General features: G+C 55.4%; 2 protein-coding genes across 3 annotated transcripts in view; both read right to left on the bottom strand.

Moving 5' to 3' along the window:
* Window positions 1-1,176: 1,176 nt before the first annotated feature.
* On the bottom strand, window positions 1,177-17,658 carry SLC25A42 (solute carrier family 25 member 42). 2 transcript variants are annotated; one of them, XM_024238243.3, is made up of 7 exons: window positions 17,550-17,658; window positions 11,879-11,984; window positions 8,863-8,888; window positions 8,040-8,206; window positions 7,306-7,422; window positions 6,024-6,175; window positions 1,177-3,496 (listed from the first exon to the last, which is right to left on the bottom strand). In XM_024238243.3, the coding sequence occupies exons 1-7, from the start codon at window positions 17,628-17,630 to the stop codon at window positions 3,189-3,191; spliced, it is 957 nt and encodes a 318-aa protein (XP_024094011.1). In that variant the 5' UTR covers window positions 17,631-17,658; the 3' UTR covers window positions 1,177-3,188. The 2 variants fall into 2 exon arrangements, with proteins under 2 accessions (XP_024094011.1, XP_063575451.1); XM_063719381.1 differs by lacking the exon at window positions 17,550-17,658 and having other exon boundaries at window positions 8,040-8,888; window positions 11,879-11,986.
* The window catches only part of ARMC6 (armadillo repeat containing 6), a 62,791-nt gene continuing 61,968 nt past the window's right edge, over window positions 17,647-18,469 (bottom strand). Inside the window, exon 10 of the mRNA XM_063719107.1 lies at window positions 17,647-17,664. The gene's annotated coding sequence lies outside the window, so the exon portion shown is untranslated. The remainder of the gene's footprint in view (window positions 17,665-18,469) is intronic.

The following is an 18,469-nucleotide window of genomic DNA, read 5'->3' as shown; positions in this document are numbered from 1 at the left end:
TTTTTGAGACGGAGACTTGCTCAGTCACTCAGGCTGGAGTGCAGTGGCTCACTGCAACCTCTGCCTCCCAGGTTCAAGCAATTCTCCTGCCTCAGCCTCCTGAGTAGCTAGGATTTTTGTACTTTTAATAGAGATGGGGGTTTCAGCATGTTGGCCAGGCTGGTCTCGAACTCCTGACCTCAAGTGATCCACCTGCCCTTGCCTCCCAAAGTGATGGGATTAAAGGTGTGAGCAACTGCGTCCGGCCTAATTTTTCTGTTTTTTTTTTTTTTGTAGAGATGGGGGGGGTCTCACTATGTTGCCTAGGCTGGTCTCAAACTCCTGGGCTCAAGCAATCTACCTGCCTCAGTCTCCCAAAGTGCTGGGATTACAGGCGTGAGCCACCGCACCCACCCTGGTAAATTTCACCATGGGGATCCTCTAGGAGAAAACCGCACAGCTGCTAAACAATGTGCACAACGGAGACCAACTCAAAAGAAATCCTGCTGCACGTGAGCAGACTGGAGAGCAGTGGGGGGGTCAGTGCAGTGGAACTTGTTCCTGCTCCCACCCCAACAAGAGCACCAGGCCTGTGCTGGCCCAGCCGCCCCTTCTCTCCCGGGCATGCAGAGGCTCCCACTTCTGGCCTGGTGGTGGGTGGGCCCTGCAAGTTGCTCCGGCCAATGGGCTGCAGGCGAAGTGAGCCAGGATTGCCATTGGAGACCCTCTGGTGGCTGCCCCTGCAGACGGTGACTGAAGTTCAGGCCTGAAGCCTCAGCCAGCCCCAGAGTGCAGGGCTCTTGGGAAGGAAGGCCATGTTCAAGCCCATGAGACTTTGGGCTATGCTGGCTGCACAGAGACGGCCCCTCCTGCCTTTCTGGGTGGCCACATATATCCTGAAAGGGATGAGTGTATGCACAGAATCTCTGTGGGAGGAGACAGGAGAAAATGGTCACAGGAGGCCCCCTGCAGAGGGAACTGTTCACCTACTTTTCACTGTAAATCCTTGTGGACAGCTGGTGTTTTCTGGAAAATTGTGGTATGTATTAATTCAAACAACAATTGCATTTAAAAACTTTATTCAAGACTTTTATTCAGAACTTTTATCACAAATGTGTCAAAAGCACTTCAACCCTGTTTGGGGGTTCATGGGGGAAGATGGGGGGGGTCAGAGCCAAAGAAGAGCCAGGAGCAGGAGAAGAAGTCATTTAAGTTTTTATTAAATATACTCTCTTGGCACAAATCTTTAAAATATATAAACATTAGATATAAACAGTGTCTTCATGGCATGAAAATATAACTCCAGACCAGGACCAGCGACCAGCAGGGAGGCGAGTGACCGCAGAGCCTTGAGAGCTTGGCTGTGTGCAGGGGTGGGGGACAGCACTGCCCCCAACTCCTGCCGGGTCCCACTCAGCTGGGAGCCATCTCCGGGGAGACACACTGGGGTCAGCAGGGCCTGGGGGACCCTCCCACCTACCCCTTGTCTTTCCTGCCTAGCCTGTGGCCCCAAAACCACTCATCTGGTCTCACCCACCTGGGGCAGACCCCCAATTCTTACTGCTGTTGCATGCTTGTGGGAGTTGGGTGCCCTCCCATCTCCCTGTGAGGGTTGCCCTGTGTCTCCTGCCAAGTCTGGGTGCTGGGTAAGGGATACCTACGCAGTGGGACAGCCCCTCACAGCCATCACAGGCTGCCTGGGCCTCTGGGGACAAGATCAGGGATGGCTGGCGGCCACATGCAAGGATGGCAGAGAGAGCGGTCTGCACACCCGCAGGTCCAAGGCAAGAACAGGAGGAAGATGGAAGGAAGGGAAATGAAGTCATGACTGGAGATGAACAAGCTCAGATCCCTTCACACAGTGTGTGCTGAGCCAGCCGTGGAAAGCAACACTCATGGTCAAGCTCACCCTGGCACCAGGCAGACCAGTCAGGGGTTTGATGTGAATAGATCATAGACCCGGGGTCAGCCAAGTTGAAAACCAAAACCAAAAAAAAAAAAAGAAATCAAGAAACTCACCACGTCATTAGGAAATGGGTGTTTCTGAGTCCCTGTGATATCTGGCGGGCCCTGGGGGACTCCTCTGAGAGACCAGTTAGCTGGGGGTTCCCCTGGGTACCTCAGCTCTTCCTCACCTCCCACCCCCAAGCTATACTCTGTCATGAGGCTCCCACTTCGGGGGATTGAGGCTACCAGACACCCCACGCTCCATTTCATAGAAACTGAACAACCCCTGTGGGCTTTAAATTGCTCCATATCCCAGCCAAGTGCCTGCTCAAGTGGGGACCCAGGGACCCGCTGGATACCACAGCTGGGCAGAGGGTTGGGGCACTGAGACGCTAGGCCTGGGGGGCAGGAGCTTCTGGGCCAAAGGAGGTGGCTTGGGTGCTCACATTTCAGCAGATGCCCCAGGCTGCAGGTCTGACCCAAACCTGAGGCAGTTCCGAGTCATGGCCTGGGCCTCCAGCCCTGCTGCGCAGAGCAAGCATGAGTCTCCTGGGAAGGTTACAAAGCAGGTGGGCATGGGCAGGCAACTCTAGGGGGAGATGCGCTCTTGGGGACCCAGCTGCTTGCAGGGTCTAGGATAGACATGAGGCTCTGGGGGACACTGTTCCCAGCAGGAGACCTTAGTGACTGAGGAGTCGTGGCCACGTGAGAAATACTGGAGAAGGCAGGGCCGGCAGGGTGGGGTGGGCTAGGGGCTGCATTTGTGGCCAAAGCTGAGCACGAGGCTGGCCCCCTCCTGGGCAGGGTCCGCCTGCAGGAAAGGCGCCCCCACACCCTGGAGGCCGGGCAGGCACGTGGAGTCAGAACAAGAAGGGCCAGGCGCGGTCTGGCTCTGAGGCTGGTGGGGACAGGGGTCACTAGAATCAGCAGCATGTCGGAGGAGGACACACAGGATCAGGAGGTGGAGCTGACCACGCCCCACTAGGGCCTTTTTGGGCAACACCTCCGGCAGACAGCGCCAGCCTCTGCAGAGGAAGGAAGAGGGGAGCTGCGGGACCCCCCCCACACCAACGCCCCAACACTGCACTTCCAGGGCTGCCAGCTTTGCGTTTGGACGTGGACTCTGAGCCCAGGCCCCTCAGGCCCACCTGCTGAGCACCCCATGTGGCTCCTGAAGTGGAATCAAGCGCACCTCCCCATTCCATGGGCCCAGAATACAAAGGGGTCACCGGTCCACCGTCCTGAGAGCAGCTCAGGGTCCCCTAGCTCTGCAGGTGCCGCAGCAGGATCTGCATGAGGTCAAAGGTGGTGAAGCTGATGCCCACAGCGATGGGACCCTTGACCCAGTTCATGCTCAAGCCTTTGTAGAGGCCGCGCACGGCGCCCTCCTCCCGCACGATGGTGCGCAGCGTGCAGGCGATGGAGGCGCGCGGGTAGCCCGTGACGCCGGCCGTCTGCATGCGCCGCCGCACCACATCCAGCGGGTACGAGGCGGACTGCCCGATGAGGCCAGCGCAGGCGCCGAATATCATGCGCTCGAAGGGGTAGGGCTGCCGGCGGCCGCTGTACTCTGCAGGGCGAGGGGCGGGAGGGCCGTGAGGGCGCCGCGAGCGGGCGCGCACCCCGCACCCGTGCGCGCGCCTTTGCACCCCTAGAAGCAACCTGCGTGCACATACACACATGCACTTGCACCTCCACGTGTGTTCGCACTTATGCGCACCCACACGCCCCACTGCCTCACCTCCGGGTCGTTCCTTTCACTCAAACTCGAGAAATAAAATTTCTTTTTTTTTTTTTTTTGAGATGGAGTTTCACTCGTTGCCCAGGCTGGAGTGCAGTGGCCCAATCTCGGCTCACTGCACCCTCCGCCTCCCAGGTTCAAGCAATTCTCCTGTCTCAGCCTCCCGAGTGGCTGGGAATACAGGCATGCACCACCACACCTGGCTAATGTTGTATTTTTAGTAGAGACGGGGTTTCTCCATGTTGGTCAGGCTGGTCTCAAACTCCTGACCTCAGGTGATCTGCCTGCCTCGGCCTCCCAAAGTGCTGGGATTACAGGCATGAGCCACTGAGCCCGGCCGAGAAATAAAATTTCTTAAAAGGCAGAAACACACAGAGAATCATAGAACCAACTCCTAGAGCCACAGCTCACATCTAATCAGCTCTACTCCACGTCTAGTAAAGGAACATTCTAGGTGCTCCCGTGCCTGGTCCCCGACCTGCGCCCTCCCTGGGGAGCCCCTGCGAGCTGTTGCACAGAGTGGACATAAGTGGCCATGAACTTCACCCCGCTCTGTCTTGCGGGTCTAAACGGGGTGTGTGGGCGTGGAGGAGGAAGGAGCAGCGACAGGTCAGTAGGGGTTCTTTAAACATTTGTAATAGTACATTTAGAACTAGGAATTTAAAACAGCCAAGGCTGGGTGCAGTGACTCACGCCTGTAATCTCAGCACTTTGGGAGGCCAAAGCAGGCAGATCACTTGAGCCCAGGAATTGGAGACCAGCCTGGCCAACATGGAGAAACCCTGTCTCTACCAAAAACACACAAAAATTAGCCAGGTGTGGTGGTGGGCGTCTGTAATTCCAGCCACTCAGGAGGCTGAGGCAGGGGAATGGCTTGAACCCGGGAAGTGGAGGTTGCAGTGAGCTGAGATCGTTCCACTGCACTCCAGCCTGGGTGACAGAGTGAGACTCCGTCTCAGAAAAACAGCCAGACAGGAGACACTGTGATCTGCTCACCAGGTGGGCAAAAACAAGGGTTTTGATGGCATCACGTGGGGTAAGAACGTGGGGACAAGGGGCTGGGAAGCACTCCAGAGAGAAACACCGAAAATGGGGTTTTACAGTCACACAAGGAGACGAGCTCCTGGATGTCGGCTGATCACAGAAAACCTGGCAACAGCCAAAGGGCACCCCAAGAAGGTAAGGCCCACTGTGCAGCCACTAAAAAGGCGGAACAGAGCACAGATGCTGGTGGATGCACCCCAAACCAGCTGAGCTGGGAGCTGCACTCCCAGGTGAGCTGACTCCACTCGGAGCATTTTTTATACCTGTGAAAGGTAACATGGTTTTGTTCATGCCACAGATAAATACATACAGAAGTATTTTCAAAGCAGTCTTGAGGGGTGCAACCCTCACTTCTAATAAGAGGCCTCAGGAGAGAGACTTGGGCCCTCAACATTACCGCTAACATTTCTTTGACAAAAAATGTCTGGGAGTGGGCTGAGCGTAGTGGCTCACACCTTTAATCCCAGCATTTTGGGAGGCCAAGGCAGGAGGATCGCTTGAGCCCAGGAGTTTGAGACCAACTTGGGCAACAGAGGGAGACCCCATCTCTACAAAAAAGAAAAAAAACAAAATATCTGGGAGCAAATGTAGCAAAATGTTAATGCCTGTTCACATGCGGTGGCAGGTATGAGTATTATATCATTCTTTGTACTTTTTGATTTTCTCCCAACTACCAAAACAAGCAAGAGTACTTCTCTTCCATCTGGGTTTTACCCATATGCTTTGCGTGTGTGCTTGTGAAGAGGTGAGGTGGCTGTCAATGCTCTGGGTGACACACTGGGCTTCCCAGAGTCACTTTTTTTTTTCTTGAGACAGGGTCTCACTTTGACACCCAGGCTGGTGTGCAGTGGTGAGATCACAGCTCACTGCAGCCTTGACCTCCCAGGCTTGGGTGATCCTCCCACCTCAGCCTCTCCAGTAGCTGGGACCACAGGTGTGTGCCACCATGCCTAATTTTTTTGTATCTTTGGTAGAGACCGGGTTTCGCCATGTTGCCCAGGCTGGTCTGGAACTCCTGACCTCAAGTGATCCGCCCACCTCGGCCTCCCAAAGCGCTGGGATTACAGGCACAAGCCGTGGCACCGGCCAGAGTTCCTCTCACATAGGCATTTAAGGCAGTGAGTCCAGGTTCCTCAGTGGTGGCTGGACACAGTGTGTTTTCTCCCGATTTGGATGTGGGTCTACAGCCTGCCCCACCCAGGGGTTGTACCCCACTCCGCCTGGTCTCCAGGTCTATGTGACCCAGGTGGAGCTGCGGTCCCCAGGGAATGCTTCCTGAACGTCCCCTCCCCATGCTTCCAGCTCTCCTTACCTCTGTGCAAGCTCTTGAGCGTCTCATAGGTGAAGAAGCTCAGGCCAGCATACGGAATGACCCCCAGCACGGTGGGCATAAATCCATGGTAGAGAGTCTTCAGCCCCTCTTCTCTCGAGATGCGGATGAAGACATGAAAGATGTTGCTGTACCTGCCAGGACAGAGCAGCCCAGCAGGTGGGACTCAGGCCTCCCAGGCACAGGCAGGAGCCACAGCGGCTCTCGCCTCCTCCCACAGCCGGCTGGGCCTGGGTGTGTCTGGATGTTGATGTTTTCCTTCTTCAAGACATATAACCCCATCACCCAAGCTTTGTTATTAGAGGGGAAATGCATGCGTAAGCCCAGACTCCACCTTCGCCACGGGAAACAAGTGCTCAGCCCTTGTTTTTTTTTTGTTTCTTTGTTTTTGTTTTGAGACAGTCTCCCTCTGTTGCCCAGGCTGGAGTGTAGTGTCACAGTCTCGGCTCACTGCAACCACTGCCTCCTGGGTTCAAGAGTGATTCTTCTGCTTCAGCCTCCCAAGTAGCTGGGATTACAGATATATGCCAGCAGACCTGGCTAATTTTTGTGTTTTTAGTAGAAATAGAGTTTTGCCATGTTGACCAGGCTGGTCTTGAACTCCTGACCTCAGGTGATCCACCCACCTCAGCCTCTCAAAGTGCTGGAATTACAGGCGTGAGCCACCATGCCTGGCCTCTATTCTTACACTTTTTTTGTCTTTTTTTTTTTTGTTTGTTAGAGACAGGGTCTCACTCTGTGGCCCAGCTGGAGTGCAGTGGCGTGATCATGGCTCACTGCAGCCTCAAGCTGCCAGACTCAAGCAATCCTCCTCCCTCAGCCTCTGGAGCAACTGGGACCACAGGCGTATGCCACCACATCGGGCTAATATTTCAGTTTTTGTAGAGATGGGGTCTTGCTATGTTGCCCAGGCTGGTCTCAAACTCCTGGGCTCAAGCTATCCTCCTGCCTTGGCCTCCCAAAGTGTTGGGATTACAGGCGTGAGCCACCGCGCCAGGCCATATTCTTACATATTTTTAATGCATCTGTGCCCAGTTCAAAATGAAGACTCTTGGTTTGATCTAAGCAGAAAGTGACCCCCAGGCTAAGAGAACAAATTGCTGCCTTTCTGGAACAGCTGCAGAATGACACATCAGGCCTGCCCTGTGGACACAGAGGCCCAGATGCAAACCCCAGGGGCCCGATAGAGAGAGGGATTCCGACCTGGGAGCCCCCGAGACACAGAGCCCCCGGGGCTGATGCTCATCACGATGTAAGGACTCACATTTCCTTCGGGGTTACGGCCATCCGCGCTCTGACCAGGTCCAGGGGGTAGGTCAGTGAAGCGGCTGTCGTTCCAGCCAGTGCGCCGGCGAAGAGGCGAGGCCAAGGGGGGAGGGCTCTGAACAGGGCAGGAGGAGAAGGCGAGACGGCAGTGAGGGGGCTGCAGATGCACAGATGCCCAGCCTGGAGCACCCGCACGTCTCTTGGGGCGGGGACAGGGGTGGGGACCGAGGAACACGAGGCGGGTTTGGCTTCCTCGTGGCCAAGCTGATGGGGTCTCTGGAGTGGGCCTCATTTTGAGGTTTACATGACTGCCTTCGCTCCCCCACTGCTGGCATAAATTAATGATGCGTATTTTCCCTACGGCCCTGGGGGCATAGCAGCCTGCCCCTCTGGGATTTATGTGTGGGGGTGGAGAAACGTCTGGAGACAAACGGGCAAAGGAGAGGAGCTCTGAAGACAGAATAGGGCATGTGACAGAATCAGGGGGCGCCTCAGGAGGGCCTGGGTGAGGAGTCTCCCGGTGTTTCGTTGTGGGAAGAGGGAAGGCAGGGCTAGGGGCAAGGCACCAAGAGGAAAACGCGGAGGGGGCGGGGCATAGGGAGGGCAGGGGGCGGGGTGTGCAGAAGAAAGAGAGAGGGGCGGGTGTGGGCGGGGTGATTCTAGGGCGGGGCAGGGCGGGGTGATTCTAGGGCGGGGCAGGGCGGGGCGGGGCGGGGCGGGGAGGGGCCTCACTCTCCGCGGAAGCCATAGTAGCTGCCCAGGATGCGCTTGTACTCCTCGTGTGCGCTGAACTGGATGGCGGCGTAGGGCACCACGCGCACCATGGTGGCCGAATTCCCGCGCCACAAGCTGAGAAAGCCCTCGTTGAGGTAGGTGTAGTAGAGGACCCGGAAGGCCTCCTGGAGATAAGCGGTGAGGTCAACATCCCTCTGCCTCTGCCTGCCCTCCCTGCGCGCCTCTGTGACCAGCAGAGCGCCGAAAGTGCGGAGGCGGGGCCGGGGTGACCCCAACTCCATGCACAGTACAAAACTCCACCCCCATGTGAGGGCCCCACCCCGATTTGTCCAGACTGACATTATCAACCCCAGCCCCGTCCCTCCTCCCTTTGTTTTCTGGGCCTCCCACCCCACCGGGTTCTCTTGGGGACTGCAAAGCCAACCGGACTGCAAAGCGAACCGGACTGCAAAGCGAACCAGGCTGCAAAGCAGCTCGGAGCCCTGCCCAAGGGCATGTCTGTTGGTGTTTGGCATTCTAGCTTGTACAGTTCATCTTTTTCTTTATTAAGAAGGTAGCACCTGCTCTCTGTTTAACAATAAATCAAACATGAAAAGGTTGTTTTAGAGCTGTTGAGTCTCCCCACCCCACTGCCGGAAGGACACTCGGGATGTCCCGTCAGTTCCCAGGCTGGGCTGTGTCCAGGCAGAGCTGGGGATGGGAAGACAGGTAGTCCTGTCCCCACCCCTGAGACTCTCCTCAGACCACCTGCCTAACTCCTGCCAGCCCATCAGGGTAGTGGTGACTGTCCCCAGGCCGGGGCGGTGACATAGTGGCTCACCTTGGCAGAAAATCTTTTTGAAGACACTGGAAAAAACAAAAGCACAAAAGCCACTGAGATGCAAAGGACAACCTCCCGTCTGCGTGGCCCCACCCCCGGCACCCCCTAGCAGAGTCGCCCTCCTCTTCCCCACTAATCTTGTCCCAGGAATGGGAGCTGAGCTGACACCCAACCCCCAGAATAGTGAGGGTCTCCAGTGAGAGGAGAACGTGTCTGAGATGGGTTGACACTCAGCACCCTGTCCCTGGACTAGACTACCATTCACCCAAACCCCTGCAGGGAAGGTGTCCCAGCCTCAAGGCACTTGGGCCTCAGCTGAGAAGCCCTGGCTGTCTCAGAACAAGGCCTGCAGGGGTCTACATGTGGGGTCTGCCCTCTCTCCCGGACATGCCCCTCCCAGGGCCCCAGCACAGGCACCGCTGTCCTGCCTCTCCCACCCCCTGTGGCTGCCGGGTTCCCTTTCTGGCTCTCTGCTGCCCTTGGGCATGGGGGACCCAAGCCATGGTGGGCCATGAGCACTCTTAGGAGAGACCCAGAAAAACAGGCCACAAACGGTCACCAGGAGCGTCTGACGTGGTCTGGCCGCCCGCCTCCCTCACCCCTCACCACCCACCACTTGTGTGTGCAACATGCATGCATGCCTGCTGCCTCCAGGGTTGAACCCCAGTTCCCTGCAGAACACAACACCCTGCACCTGCTCATGCGCACTTAAAGGGGCCTGCCCTGGCCAGGTGCAGTGGCTCAAACCTGTAATCCCAGCACTCTGGGAGGCTGAGGTGGGTGGATCACCTGAGGTCAGGAGTTCGAGACCAGCCTGGCCAACATGGCGAAACGCTGACTCTACTAAAAAAAAGTACAAAAAAATTAGCCAGGCATGGTGGCAGACTCCTGCAATCCCAGCTACTTGGGAGGCTAAGGCAGGAGAATTGCTTAAATCCGGGAGGTAGAGGTTGCGGTGAGCCGAGATCGCACCACTGCATTCCAGCCAGGGGGACAGAGAGAGACTCTGTCTCAAAATAAAAATAAATAAATAAATAAATAAACGGGGCTGTCCCTTTCGAAGGCCTGCCAGCTCACTGGATGCCCATGCCAGCCAAGGAGGAGGCGGATATCCATGCCTCCACTTTACGGAGGAGGAAACTGGGACACAGAGAAGGTAGGCGATCGGCTCAAGGTGGTGGGAAGGGCCTGGCTCAAGCCTGCAGATTCTTCCCAAACAGCTGAGGGGCAGAAGGCCCGGGCCGTAACCATCTTGCTTCTGGGCCCTAGGCAGGAACTGGTAACTGTTTGAAGGGGGCAAAGGCCACCTCTTCAGAGGACCCTGTGACTGTTTAACCCTAGGGAGGGAGGGCGAGGTTTTCTGTTGAGGGTTTAATTTCTGTCCTCTGAAAAGCTATGTCCGAGTTCTAACCCCTAGTCCCCAAGAAGGTGACCTTATCTGAAAGCAGGGCCTTTGCAGATGTAATAGAGTTAAGGTAAGGTCATACCGGGTTAGGGTGGGCCCTAAATGCGAATTGGTGTCCTTATAAGAAGAGAAAACAGGCCGGGCGTGGCGACTCATGCCTGTAATCCCAGCACTTTGGGAGGCGGGTGGATCACTTGAGGCTGGGAATTCAAGACCAGTGGGGCCAATATGGCGAAACCTGTCTCTACCAAAAATACAAAAAAATTAGCCAGGCGTGATGGTGCGTGCCTGTAGTCCCAGCTACTCGGGAGGCTAAGGCAGGAGAATTGCTTGAACTGAGGAGATGGAGGTTGCAGTGAGCCAAGATCACACCACTGAACTCCAGCCTGGGTGACAGAGCGAGACTCTATCTCAAAAACAAACAAACAAAAATAAATAAATAAAAGAGAGAGAAAACAGACACACACAGAGGAGAAGGCCACGTGATGACAGAGGCAGAAATTGGAGCCATGTGGCCACAAGCCAAGGAGAACCAGGAGCCCCCAGAAGCCGGAAGAAGCAAGGAAGGATCCTCCCCTAGAGCCTCTGGAGGGAACGCAGCCCTGCCCACACCTTCACCTCAGACTTCTGGCCCTGGGACTGTGAGAGAAGAAATTCCTGTTGTTTGAGGCCACCTGGTTTGTGGTGCTTTCTGACAGCAGCCCCAGGAAACTCGTACAGATTCGAAGTGGATTTTATTATTTATTTATTTATTTATTTATTTATTTTTGAGACAGAGTGTCACCGAGTGCAATGGTGTGATCTTGGCTCACTGCAACCTCCGCCTCCCGGGTTCAAGTGATTCTCCTGACTCAGCCTCCAGAGTAGCTGGGATTGCAGGTGCCCGCCACCATGTCCAGCTAATTTTTGTATTTTTAGTAAAGGCGGGGTTTCACCATGTTGGCCAGGCTGCTCTCAAACTCCTGACCTCAAGTGATCTGCCCCGCCTTGGCCTCCCAAAGTGCTGGGATTACAGGCAAGAGCCACTGCGCCAGGGCCTCTGAGTGGATTTTAAAGAGGCATTAAAAAAACCCAATTGAGTGCAGTGGAGCACACCCATAGTCCCAGCTACTTGGGAGGCTTAGGCAGGAGGATCACTTGAGCCCAGGACTTTGAGGCCAGCCTGGGCAACAGAGAAAAACCTCATTTCTGGCTGGGCGCAGTGGCTTAAGCCTGTAATCCCAGCACTTTGGGAGGCTGAGGCGGGCGGATTACGAGGTCAGGAGATCGAGACCATCCTGTCTAACATGGTGAAACCCTGTCTCTACTAAAAATACAAAAAAATTAGCCGGGCGTGGTGGCGCATGCCTGTAGTCCCAGCTACTCAGAAGGCTGAGGCAGGAGAATGGCGTGAACCCGGGAGGCAGAGTTTGCGGTGAGCCGAGATTGCGCCACTGCACTCCAGCCTGGGTGACAGACCAAGACTCCGTCTCAAACAAAAACAAAAACAAAAACCTCATTTCTAAAATAAATCTAAAAATAAAAGCCAATTTGAAGCGTGGTTTGGGGGCCATGAAGGAGGAGGTGACCGCCTGGCAGCTTCTCTATCACATGGGGACGGCCAACACTTACCTTGGAAGATGATTTTGGTTCGGTCCAGGGGGGCTACCGCTGTTTTGGCAAGGGCGCCAGCCAGGGCCCCGGACAGCAGGGAGCTGAGCACTTGCCTGTGGTCACGCTGCAACAGAACATGTGATCAGAGGTCAGAGGGTAGGGGGTCTGCTCCGCAGAGGACCTTGCCCCAGAAGTGCCTTCCTTACACCCTCTGGGCCAGGGCCGAGGGACGTACCCCACCCTGAGTGTGTTGGCCTTGCTTGGTTCTGGGTGATCTGTGGTGGGTCCACAGGCCACAGAGCCTACTGGGGACACAGTGAAAACCTCCTAGGATGACAGGGACCATCCACGTTGGAGGTGAGGTGTGCAGGTTTCACATTCTCAGAGACAGGCTCACAATAGGACTGGCCCACGTGCAAACTTCAGTTCCCTCCACAGCCTGTGTGCACCTGACCACGGCACTATGGCATTTTAGGTACACAGGGACTGAAAACAGGCACCAGGGACCGTTGGGGTCGGGGGTTGGCAGTGGGTATCAGGCAAGCAGACCCTGACTCTGTGCCAGCATGTCCCTTCCCACAACTTCCGATCAGGACTCCAGAGGTAGGCATCTATGACTCTTCATCCAGCCCAGTTGAGGGGGTGACAGTGACATTGATGATGGCTGCCAACCCGCGTTGACTGCTCCCATGCCAGCCTGAGAGCCATCGCTTTCTGGAGTCCTCTGGAGCTGCCCAAGTCCCCTGCTCCCCCACAGCCCTCCCTCCTTCCCTGGAAGGTCACGCTGCACAGCAGTGTGTCTGAGCCCTGTGGGATCCCACAGGCACCACCTGCCCATCAGGTTGGAGTTTCCATTTTCCCCGCTGACTCGGCCACGGGACTCTCACTGAGAAGTGGCAGAGAGCATTCTGGAAAGTTCTGGACGGGAGGTGCTCTGATTCCATTTCCCCAGTGGACTCGGCCATGGGACCCATTGAGAAGTGGGGAAGAGCATTCTTCTGCCTCAGCCTGCAATGCTTTGCTGTCTGAATGTAACCTGGATGGGTAGGTTGTTCAGTGACTCCCAGGAATCTGCGAAGTCCCACCAGGCACAGGCATCCTGAAGGGCCTGGAGCCCCACAGTGCAGGGTGGGGGTGTGTGCAAGACCCTTCCTGTCCCCGTGGTGCCACTGGTCCACACACAGAGCCAGATGCCAACAGAATCATCAGATGAATGCAAATACAGCCACCCATCGGGAACGTGCAACGAGGAGGTGGCCCAGGGTTCTGCAAGAACTCTGGGTCAGTGGGTGAGAGGCTGAGCTTGAAGGATGAGGTGCAGGTCACTTTGGGGTGTGTGTCGTAGTATTAAGTGGGGAGGAATGAATACTCAGAGGCTAGGGTGAAAAGGAGCAGGGGACCCTGGGGGACCACAAGGAGGGCAGATTTGCTGGCACAGGGAAAGGGAGGGGGCCCAGAGAAGAGAAAGGAGATGGGAAAGAGAGGTGGGTGCTAGACCCTACAAATCCTGGCAAGGAGGCTGTCTTTGCTCAAATAAATGGGTTATTTTTATTTTTATTTTTTTTGAGGTACAGTCTCACTCTGTCGCCGAGGCTGGAACACAGTGGTGTGATCTCAGCTCACTGCAACCTTTGCCTCTCGGGTTCAAGTGATTCTCCTCCCTCAGCCTCCCGAGTAGCTGGAATTACAGGCAAGCACCACCACGCCTGGCTAATTTTTGTATTTTTAGTAGAGATGGGGTTTCACCATGTTGGCCAGACTCCTCTCGAATTCCTGGCCTCAAGTGATCTGCCTGCCTCGGCCTTCTGAAGTGCTGGGATTACAAGCATGAGACACCGTGCCCGGCCGAAATGGGCCATTTTTAATATGACCAGAGTGGGGCCGGGCACTGTGGCTCATGCCTATAATCTCAGCACTTTGAGAGGCCAAGGCGGGCAGATCACCTGAGGTCAGGAGTTCGAGACCAACGTGCCCAACATGGTGAAACCCCATCTCTACTAAAAATACGAAAATTAGCCGGGCATGGTGGTGGGTGCCTGTAATCCTAGTTACTCAGAAAACTGAGGCAGAAGAATCGCTTGAACCCGGGATGCCAAGGTTGCAGTGAGCCATGATTGCACCACTGTTCTCCAGACAGGGTGACAGTGTCTGAAAAAATAAAAAATAAAAATAAAAATGTGACCAGGGTAGAAGCAGCTCTTGCAGAAACCCAGGATATGGTGGAGGCTGGAGATGGGGAAGGGAGGTGGGAGCACTTCTCAGGTGTAACAGGCAACCGGAGTCGGACTGAGCATGGCTGCCCCCACCTCTGGAGTTTGCTCAACTCAGTGGGTGGCTCGGGGTAAAGGGCTGGGCCTGAGTCTGTCCACACACCTGGCCTGAATCCCAGCTCTGCCCCGACTGAGCTCAGGCAGAGGGTGCCCTCTTTGGTCTCCCAGTCCTATCTTTGAAATGGCAAGGTGCCAGCTCTCAGACCCTCTCCCACATGTCCTGGGCTACCCAGCAGCCTTGCACCCCCAGTCCGGTTCCACAGAACACAGCCTCCTTTTCCTCAATGCCCCCAGGGTCCCCTCCACCAGCCCAGCCCTCCCTTCCTCAAAGGGACAGATTGCACAGTGATTTTGTTTCTGAGGCCAAACTTCGCCATGGGGTTTGATCTTCTCCTAGCTTCTCGGAGACTGTCTTTGGGGACCTCTGCCTTTTCTGGGACATGCAGCCAGGTTGCAGACATCTGGTTCCATGAGCTTTGAGAAATGCGGGCGCTTGGTGGTGGTCCCAGCAGCAGTCCAAGGCCTTACCAGCTCCGGGCCAGTTTCTTCTCTGAATCAGTCGGACCAGCTGCTCCCCTCTGGAATGGGCCTCTGTGTGCAAATGGAATATTCCATGGACAGTGCCTCCCTGCACCCTGCTGGAGACAGAGTTCTTCCACCTCCTCCATTCGGTGGTTACCTCCTATCAGTTTGTCGTTTTGTTTGTTTTTTGAGACAGAGTCTTGCTCTGTCCACCAGGCTGGAGTGCGGTGGCACAATTTTGGCTCATTGCAACCTCTGCCTCCCGGGTTCAAGTGGTTGTCCTGCCTCAGCCTTCCCAGTACCTGGGATTACAGGTGCGCGCCACCCTGCCTGGCTAATTTTTGTATTTTTAGCAGAGATGGGGTTTCTCCACGTTGCCCAGGCTGGTCTCGAACCCCTGAGGCTCAGGTGATCTGCCTGTCTCGGCCTCCCAAATTGTTGGGATTACAGGCGTGAGCCAGCAGGCCCAGCCGAGGCTCTTAACATTACAAAGCCAACTCTGTGTTGCTTGTTTGAGATAGGATCCCACTCTGCCACCAGACTGGAGTGCAAGTGCATGATCATAGCTCACTGCAGCCATGACCTCTTGGGCTCAGGTGATCCTCCCACCTCAGCCTCCTCAGTAGCTGAGACCACAGATGTATACCACCAGACCCAGCTAATTTTATTTTTTTGCAAAGACAAAGTCTTGCTATGTTACCCAGGCTGTTCTCAAACTCCTGGGTTCAAGCAATCTTCCCGTCTTGGCCTGCCAAAGTGCTGGGATCTCTGGTGTGAGTCACCATGCCTGGCCAATGCTAAATCTTAATATCAGGAACACACGTCCATAAACTGCACCTCTCAAGGTGGCCACCAGTGGCACCTGGAGGACGTGTGTTGGGGCCAGTTCACATGCTCAGTGGAGGCTGCTGCCTCTGGCTGACACTTCCAGCTCCTCTCTAATGAACACAAACACCTTATTATGCAAAGAGCTGGGAGCAGGCATCATTGAGGGGTCGAAGTTTCAAGATCCATCATGTGGGGAGATCCTACGAAAGAAGAATTTGTCGGCCAGGCAGCTGACAGAGAAAGTGGGCAATTCTGGATGGGATGCATGTTGGCCATAAACACCATGGGAAGAGGCTCAGTATTTTTTTTTTTTCTGAGACAGGGTCTCACTCTGTCGCCTAGGCTGGAGTGCAGTGGTGTGATCTCAGCTCACTGCAACCTCCACCTCCTGAGTTCAAGCGATTCTTCCACTTCAGCCTCATGGGGAGCTGAGATTACAGGTGCGTGCCACCATGCCTGGCCGATTTTTGTATTTTTAGTAGAGACGGGGTTTCACCATGTTGGCCAGGCTGGTCTCGAACTCCTGACCTCAAGCAATCCTAACACCTGGGCCTCCCAGAGTGCAGGGATTACAGGTGTGAGCCACCATGCCCAGTCAAGGCTCAGCTTCTTAACCAAAGAAAAGAGACTTTGCAGAGTGAGTCCCTCCCACCTTGGGGCTGGCCAGGCGGACCAAGAGCAATGTTGTCAGGGCCTGCCAGTACAGAGGAGAATGGACATGTGTGTGTGATGCCCGGCAAGTGACCAGCACTGGCGCATTTCTGCGTGTGGTTCAGCAGCCACCGCTGCCTCAAGCTTGTCCACGTGGTGGGATCCACGTTGCAGACCCCCTCCTCTCCGGCATGCAGAGCAACAGCCATATCCAGGTGTTCTTCCAGCTCAGTTGGGACCCCTTCACTAAACTTCAAGGCACATGCCTGCCCTGTGCCTCAGTCACCTGGTGGTGACCCTGGTGAATGAGTCCTCCCGCCCACCTGTTGCTCTGAGATGTCACCTGGAATCTGGGGAAAGGTCGGGAGGCCTGGAAGATGACGCCACCTCAGCCTTTGACCCCATGGACTTTGAAAACTGCCTGTGCGGTCGGCCTGAGTCAGGCCCTGGGAGTGCGATGATTTCTCCATGGGGCTGGGTCGGTCTGTGTTTCAGGTTCAGCTGAGAGGACTTAGGGGCCAGTGGGGGTTCTGGTTTCTATGGTGAACAACAGGGCTGACCCAATTGCTTTGAGAGAATATCTTTTCTTCAGTGGAATTGTGGACTTAAGAGGTGAACTTGGAAATGCAGAGTAAAGACCAAGCATGCCTACCCCCTTTGGCTCTCTGCATTTGGCTCTTTTTTTTTTTTGAGACAGGGTTTCACCCCAGCTCAGGCTGGGGTGCAGTGGCACAATCTTGGCTCACTGCAACCTCTGCCTCCCAGGTTCAAGCGATTCAACTGCCTCAGCCTCCCAAGTAGCTGGGATTACAGGTGTGCGCCACCACGCCTGGCTAATTTTTGTATTTTTAGTAGAGACGGGGTTTCACCATGTTGCCCAGGCTGGTCTCAAACTCCTGGTCTCGTATGATTCTCCCACCTCAGCCTCCCATAGTGCTGGGATTATAGGCATGAGCCACCATGCCTGGCCTTGGCTAATTCCTTAGTGTTCCAAAATCTGAGGGAAAAAAGGGGGCTCCAAGACGTGTCTGATACCTCTGGCTTCCCACCCCACACTGGCGCTGGGTTAGGTTTTGGCCTCTTACCAGGTGGCTGGGCTGGCTGGATTCACATCACAAGTGGGGCTTTCGGTGGAATAGAGGGTGGTTGGCGTCCTCCATCCCATGATGGAGTATCTGGGGCCATGGGAACAGAGAGGCTCCACCACTCCACCCTCAGCCCAGGTAGGCAGGGGTACCAACATGCACATCCTAGGTGCAGGGTGATTTGTGATGGGGTGCATGGAGCACAGGAGAGGGACCCTAAGCCTGTTTGGAGGGGGCGCAGAGGCTAGGAGGAGAGGGCGGGGAGCCTGGGAGGGGGGATGGGGAGGCTGGGGCCCCAGGAGAACACCCATCCCAGGAGGCCGGGGTACTTGCCTTTGATGAGACGGACGAGGATAGGACAGCCTCGGCATCCTCATGCAATCGCACCGGGCCTTCCTTCACACCATTACCCATACCAGGCCTGCTCAGAATGGCAGGAGACTCGGTCCTGGGGGGGTAAGGGGAGGTGGTAAGATACGGCGAGATCCTGAGAGATGGTGGGTGTTCCACCAGCCTTTTCCTATCCCGGTTTCTGGCTCCCTGCGTGGGGAGGGATGCCCTCAACTGCATTCCGCGGCCACGGTCCTGTGTGTACTGCTTAATCATTTACAAAAGTCTTTCTTGTTGGCACTGGAATGTAATCCTCACAAACAGTCTGTTCTTTTTCCAAATCTGGTGCCCAGGGAGCAAACAGGCTCAGAGAAGTTAAGCAGCCAGCCAAGGTCACACAGCTACCAGCGGGTTGTGGGGCCAGCGTGGCCGAGGTGCTCAGTGCTTGGTGCCAACACCACTGTCAGGCCAAACATCCAGTGGGCACCGAGGTGCTCGGTGCCAATACCACTGTCAGGTCAAACATGCAGTGGGCTTGTGTCAGCTTGGACCCGAGGGTCTCTGTCCACCAAAATACTTTATTTTTTATTTATTTATTTTTTTGAGACGGAGTCTCACTCTGTCACCCAGGCTGGAGTGCAGTGGCACAATCTCGGCTCACTGCAACCTCCGCCTCCTGGGTTCAAGCAATTCTCTTGCCACAGCCTCCCAGGTAGCTGGGACTACAGGCACCCACTACCACACCCAGCTAATTTTTTATTTTTAGTAGAGATTGGGTTTCACCATGTTAGCCAGGCTAGTCTTGAACTCCTGACCTCAGGTGATCTGCCTGCCTTAGCCTCCCAAAGTGCTGGGATTACAGGCATGAGCCACCGCACTCGGCCTTTTTTTTTTTTTTCCCACCCAGGCTCAAGTGCAGTAGA

Source organism: Pongo abelii, chromosome 20 (genome assembly GCF_028885655.2).
Source record: "Pongo abelii isolate AG06213 chromosome 20, NHGRI_mPonAbe1-v2.0_pri, whole genome shotgun sequence".
Taxonomy (NCBI): domain Eukaryota; kingdom Metazoa; phylum Chordata; class Mammalia; order Primates; family Hominidae; genus Pongo; species Pongo abelii.
The sequence above is the reverse complement of the archived record's forward strand: the minus strand, read 5'-3'. Positions and strand labels throughout refer to the sequence as shown.

Excerpts from the sequence above, each read along its gene's own strand:
- SLC25A42 (XM_063719381.1), bottom strand. The coding sequence starts at position 8,557 with ATGCCAAACACCAACAGACATGCCCTTGGGCAGGGCTCCGAGCTGCTT. Across the intron at positions 7,423-8,039 it reads TACTATGGCTTCCGCGGAGA|AGCCCTCCCCCCTTGGCCTC; the intron begins GTGAGGCCCCTC and ends TGCCCTGTTCAG. Across the intron at positions 3,497-6,023 it reads GCTCAAGAGCTTGCACAGAG|AGTACAGCGGCCGCCGGCAG; the intron begins GTAAGGAGAGCT and ends CTCGCCCTGCAG.